The 6,000-nt window shown below is 63.9% G+C and overlaps 1 protein-coding gene across 8 annotated transcripts in view; it reads right to left on the reverse strand.

Moving 5' to 3' along the window:
* Positions 1–5,586, reverse strand: part of LRRC27 (leucine rich repeat containing 27) — a 28,603-nt gene extending 23,017 nt beyond the window's left edge. For all 8 annotated transcript variants that reach the window (XR_009353194.1, XR_009353195.1, XR_009353193.1 and 5 more), the window contains exons 1-4: positions 5,486–5,586; positions 4,665–4,797; positions 4,317–4,561; positions 1,427–1,557 (exon numbers count right to left, since the gene is read on the reverse strand). Coding sequence is in view for 5 of the 8 variants with exons in the window: in XM_059172777.1 (XP_059028760.1) it covers positions 1,427–1,557; positions 4,317–4,505 (320 nt within the window). In the remaining 3 variants the exon portion in view is untranslated. The remainder of the gene's footprint in view (positions 1–1,426; positions 1,558–4,316; positions 4,562–4,664; positions 4,798–5,485) is intronic.
* Positions 5,587–6,000: the final 414 nt, after the last annotated feature.

The following is a 6,000-nucleotide window of genomic DNA, read 5'->3' on the forward strand; positions in this document are numbered from 1 at the left end:
CGAGGCCGCCAGGCTGGAGGGGACACGGTGGGCACTGGCCCCGGGAAGGCTCAGCCACGGTTCTGTGTGTCCGGTGGCACAACTCACGGCAGGTGATCTGCAGACCCTGACTAGTCCAGGAGCTCCAGGAAGGCGGCTCCCAGCTCTGACTGCCCCGGCCAGAGGCCCCAGCTCAGCATCAGAAATCAGCTGCTTCCTTGCGGAGCCGGCAAAGTCTCAAATGCCTCACAGGGATTTTCTCTCTCTGTGACGTGTGACAAAATACTCACTTCCTAAAAGTCACTCTGAACAACCGTGAGCTACAGCTCAAGCCTGCGAAGGGCCTTGTACAGACCTCCGGTCTGCTGAGTCACGGCGGCTGCGTGGCTCTCGGCCGACACAGTTGCTCATATAGGAAGGGGGGTCGGCCCGGCATACCCGTCTTCCTCCAACACCCTGTGGCCATCCTAAACCCCACTGGCTTCTCAAGTGGCCTGCAGCTCTGTGTAGTCAGCCTGACTCAGGCCGCCACCCCCCTCCTTAGAGAGCGACCTCAAGGCCAAGTCGAGTCCCACCTTCTGCACTCAAATCCTTGGTGACTCCGCCATTCAGATCAGAATGAAACCCAACATGGCAAGCCCAGCCTGCAAGGGTAGCCCTCTCCCTCCTGTGTCCTGGCACATGGGCCACCTGGCCGTCCCCCACGTCACCCGGTGCACACACGCCCACGGCCTATGTGTGTGCTCTCCTCTGCCCAGGAGGCACTCGCATTAAAGGAGATCCTACAGTGCTTACGGGAAGGTTCTCACAAGGTCAGGAAACACAGTCAGGACAGGAGGCGGAGCGCACTGTGAGCCCCGCTCCCGGGGGTCTGAGGCGGCTGACCCAGGACAAGGGGACCCAGGGCTGCTGGCCGGGGCTACATGAGGACGAGGGAGGCGCGGCGTCCATTCCAGGTGTGGGGGTGCTAGGAAGCCCCCGGGATCAGAGCAGCAGGAACGTGGCAGGATGACAGGCCTTGCTTACGTTGGGGTTTCCAGCTCCCCAAAAGGGAAGGCATTTCTTGTTATCTCAGCTCCCGCAGGCCTCGGGAGCCGAGAGGCTGGTTGCGGTTCCTTGACCCAGCTCCCAGCCCTTCTGGCAGCTTCGCATGAGGACAGTCAGGGCTGGAACCAGATGGTGCAAACACCTCACTGCTGGCCCAGCAAAGGCACTGTGGCCTCCAGCATTCTCCGTGCTATTAAGCATCCTGCACTATGAGCCAGTTCCGTGTGTCTGGTTCATTCAGCCGCTGCATCTCTTAGCTGGCTTTAAAAACAGCGCTAAATGCTTCTGCACTGAAATCAAAATTCAATCAGGGGCAGGAGCTGAGCAGCACAGGGGCCAGCACTCAGATGTTTTAACACACGATGGTCTCAAAATCTGGAAATACTAACATACGACTTACTTGTGAGACCCAATCCCAGAAGGAAGTGCTTTAATTCTGTTATAGCGGAGGTCCAGCCAAGTGAGGCTTGGCAGCAACTGGAAGAAATCTGTAGGGAGCTCGCAGAGGGCATTTCTTTGAAGATGCAGTTGCTTCCGGGGAGAAGAAACGAGAAAATCTTGTCAACCAACTGCATTTTAAAACATGATGCATCCCAGAGCACTTCCAGAACCACCCCAGGTCTTGAACTCACACATATCAAGTGAAAAGAAAGCCCAGAAGATCTTACTGTCAGACACTATAAACAGCAGATGAGAGTCAGAAGGGAAAGCATCAGGGTCCCCTGCCCAGGTTTTGGGTGTGGAGAGGGACTCCGGGCTGGCCCCGCGGCTCCCTCATGGCTGACGACTCAGCCACCGCTGCTGCGCACACCACATGTTCTCTGCAAATACCCCTGAACCCCAGACCGACTCTCCAAGCGTTTCAGTCCCTCTCCCCCTTCCTACGCCCCACACATGACGCCTCTTGGGCTCTGCTGTCCCTGCCCCTTCCCTAGTGCCTGCCACAGGCAGCCCGCAGTAACTGTGGTCAGGGGACAAAAGGCACAAGCCGAGTCTGGTCCCAGAGACTTGACCCAAGCCAATTGTTCACAGGAAACTAAAGGAACCGTGCACCAAGCTGTCTGCCTCGACTGCAGGGCCGCTGTCTCTGGTTACCACCAGCAGCTCCGCAGAAGCCAGCCACTGTCGCAGGACGTGAGAGGGAGGGCAGGGCCACGTCAGCCCACGCGGCACTCACTGCAGCCGTGTAAAGGGCACAGGCGAGAGCCCCAGTCACAGCGCGGCACGATTATGGGGAATTCTTAAGTAGGCTCCACGCCGAGCATGGAGTCCAATGCGGGGCCTGAATCCACCACCGTCAGGTCAAGACCTGAGCAGAGATCAGGAACCAGAAGCTTGGGGCAGAGCGCCTAGGTGCCCCCGGCTCTGGTGCCTCTGTGGCAAGTGGCGCACCCCCTCACTGCTCTGCACGTCCCATGAGGATCTCTAACTCCTCCACCGCCGCCGAGCCGGTGGGGCACAATTGTTGAGACCGCGGGCCCGGAAGCCAGACTCTCTGGGTTCAAATCTGGATTTGGAACTTTACTAGCTGTGTGACTCTGAGCGGGCTCCCAAACCTCTCTGTGCTCTGGTGTTGCCCCTGTGAAGGGGTCACATGACCCACCTGCCCGGGGCCACGGGGTGAGCAGCTCCTGGCACAGAGGGGGGCCAGGAAGCAGCAGCCACCACGACTCAGGAGCCCTAAGTGCAGCCTCTGCCACCAGTCCCCGGCTTTGGCCACAGTATCACGACGCCCAGCTCTGCCTCCAATGCGGAGCACCGCGTGTCTTCACGGGTAGGGCAGGAGCTTTACCAGCGCATGCAGTGGGAACTCTCCAGCTTGCCGAGGCATGGCCAGACACCATGCTGGCCACGGCCAGTCCCTGGAGCACAGTCAGGCCGTCAGGCCCGCACAGCATGTGTGTACCTCAATGTGAGCCCACTCTGGCCTCAGCGGCAGCGCGGCCTCCGAGCTTCTCAGGCCCGCTCTCTCTCGGGCCAAGCTGGCTCTAGGGTTCAGCTCTGAACCCACACATCCTCCCAAAGGTCAGAAAAGGCGGGAAGAGATGGTGCCGCTCTTTGCAAAGGGCTGTTCCAGCCACCAGCGAGGTGACAGTGCCACAGAAGCCCAAAGGCTTCTTCGCGTGGGGCCGCAAAGACGGCCTCCTAGTGCTCCGTGTGCACACATCTCTGGACGCGTGACTGGTGACCTCGGAGATCACTGCTTCGCCTGCACCCGGACCGGGAACCCAAGAAACAGAGCAGCCGCCTCACTCTGTGATTCGTTGCCATAGTAACCATCTCTGTTTTCTGAGAGGCATGAACAGTTACGATGTTTCTTTATTGAGGCTAAAGAACAGTTCAGAATTTCCTCTTCTTCCTTCCTGCACGTGCACGGAGGTCCAGTAAAGCTCATGACATGCTGGAGCCTTCGTTCACGGTCAGGAGCGCTTGCGCTCACACACAGCGGCCCTGACGACCCAGGAATTAATTCACTGCAAGAGGTCGGTGCTCAGGGAAGAGAGAGCGGGGCAGGGCCGGCCATGACCACAAACGCGTGGCATGTGACGTGCGACAGCGGGGCACCTGACACCCCAGCACACAGCTCTGTGCAAGTGCTCTGAACAGCAGCCAACACCTTATGGGCGCGACGTGACCGCGGGCCCTGTGGGCGCTGCACTTCACGAGCCTTACAGCGTAATTCCCATAATGACCCACAAGAATGGTCTCCTTCTCCTGTTCCAGATGAAGACAAACTAGGTTTAAGGAAATTACATGAGTCTGAGGCAGCAGGAGCCCAAGCCCTGCACTCCTGCCCCATTCACATCCACACTGTGCTCCGATGGAACCTTATTCTAGAAACCCTACAGCATGAGACGGTACCCGCGAGGTTAGCAGCTGGCAGGGGCCCGGTGAGGCACCAGGCACAGGGGAAAGTCAGCATGTGACACCTGCGAGGCAGGGGTGAGAAGTGGTTTACCTGTTTTAATACTGCATGGGAGCTCTTTGGGGGGGGGGGCGGTTTCAACAGGAGATCAAGGGTGCCCTCCGCAGTGCTTTCTACCACGGGCTTTTGGTGCTTACGACTTTCCCAAGAAGAGAGGCTAGGTATCACAGTGTGACTCTGCGATGTTTCCGGCGGTGGGTCCCCGGGCCGGAATTTCTCTTTCGTGGTGTGCTCCCACATGAAACCCCGAGCTAACCCTCTTCTAGCCCTCATCCTGGAAACACTCTCCTAAGCAGAGGACTCCAGGTAAAGGCCTCACGTTCACTTGGCAGAGGCACAAACACCCTATGAAACGCCCACTTACTTCGAGGCTGGGAATTTTAAAGATCGTTCCTAAGTGGTGAAGACCACTTTGACTCAAGTCTAAAACCGACGAGCCAGAAAAGATGACCCCCTGAGCTCCCTGGTCACCCTCTCCGGAGGGGGGAGCAGGGGCGCCCCTAGCTGGAGCAGCCGCCCCCGGGGGGACCTCGCAGGAGCGGCTTCCTTCCATTTCTCAGCGGCGGGCAGCTCGGGGCCCTCTGCTCATGCTCCTGGGTCTGCAGGCACCTGGAGACGGGAGGGGGGACAGCAACATGCAGGTGACCCGACGGTCCTCCGGGGGCACAGGGGGGCCGACCACGACCGTGTCCCCTGCTTCCAAAACCGTCACCTTAGTAAGCTGAAGCGTAAACCTGGCGTTTAAGTTTGCAGGAAGGAAGGGCGCGGGAGTCCAGGCGGTTCTGCGGACCGTACGCTTCTCCGTCCACCCCGCGCCGCGGAGCCCGAGACTGAGCCTCCAGCGCCTGGAAACCCGACAGGAAAGGCGACTGCAGGGGGCGGAGGAGCCGGACGGCTTCCCCGCGGCCGGCCGGGGTGCTGCTCCCGCCGCACGGCCTGGAGGGCGCCGCGCTCGCCGCACCGCGTCAGGCTCGCCGCGTCCCGCAGCCGCAGCCGCAGCCGCTCCGCCACCCGCTCCGGGAGCGCCACGGGGTCCGGGCACAAGGCCGGGCGCGGGGACAGCCTGCCCGATGGGGCCGGACGGACTCCGGAACCGCGGGCGGACCCCGGGCGGCCAGCGGCGCCCCGGCAGCAGCGCGGCGGCCGGCGCGTCCTCGCGGGAGGGCGGCGCACGCGGGGACCGGGGAGGGCGCGGCCGGCCGGACAGCCAGGCCCGGCCCGCGGGGGCGACCGCAGCGCACGCGCGGCCCTTGCGGCGGGGTCCCCGGGGACCGGCGGCCGCGGACGGCGCGCGGGTGCCGCGACCCCCGGCGGGCTCCCCGCGGCGGGGCGGGTCCCGAGACCCCAGCGAACCGCAGCCGCGGGAGCAGGGCGGAGCCGGTCCTCGCCGTCCCCCCCGCCGGGGTCGCCGTCCCCCCCGCGCGGCTCGGACCCGGCCTGAGCCCCGCACTGAGAGGCCTTCGCCGGGCAGCGGGGCGCGGCGGGGACCCCGCGGGGCGCGGCCTCCCTCCGGCCCCGCCCGCCCCGCCTCACCTGCGGCGCCGGCACCGCCCGCCCCGAGAGCCGCCGCCCGCCTTCCCGACAGCGCCCGCGGCCGGCCCCGCGGTCGCCATGGAGACGCCCGGACGGAGTCGCGCAGGCGCCAAGCCCCGCGGTGCGCGCGCAGCCGCGGACGGAGACTGGTGCGCATGCGTACGCGGCCGCGGGGCCGGCCGGGGACGCCCCTCTCCACCGGCCGTGGCGTCGCCTGTGGCCGCGTGTGCGAGCCGATGCGTGACCCTCACAGCGGACACGTGCGCCTTAGTCCGGAGACGCGCACGCACGAGGAGGACGCTTTCGGGCCGCCGGGCGAGCAGATTCTGGCCGGGGCGCCCTCCAGGCTGACCCCGGCCGTGGGGGTCCGCGGGCCTGCGGGCTCGGAGGGGCCCCGGGACGGCTGCCATCCCCCGACACCCGTCCACCCCCAGCGCGCCGCCCCGCCCCGCCCCGCCCCGCGCCCCCGAGAGCAGGGGCCCGCCCCTCGCCGGAGGCCGCGCCCTGGCCAGGCG

Source organism: Mustela lutreola, chromosome 4 (assembly GCF_030435805.1).
Source record: "Mustela lutreola isolate mMusLut2 chromosome 4, mMusLut2.pri, whole genome shotgun sequence".
Classification (NCBI taxonomy): domain Eukaryota; kingdom Metazoa; phylum Chordata; class Mammalia; order Carnivora; family Mustelidae; genus Mustela; species Mustela lutreola.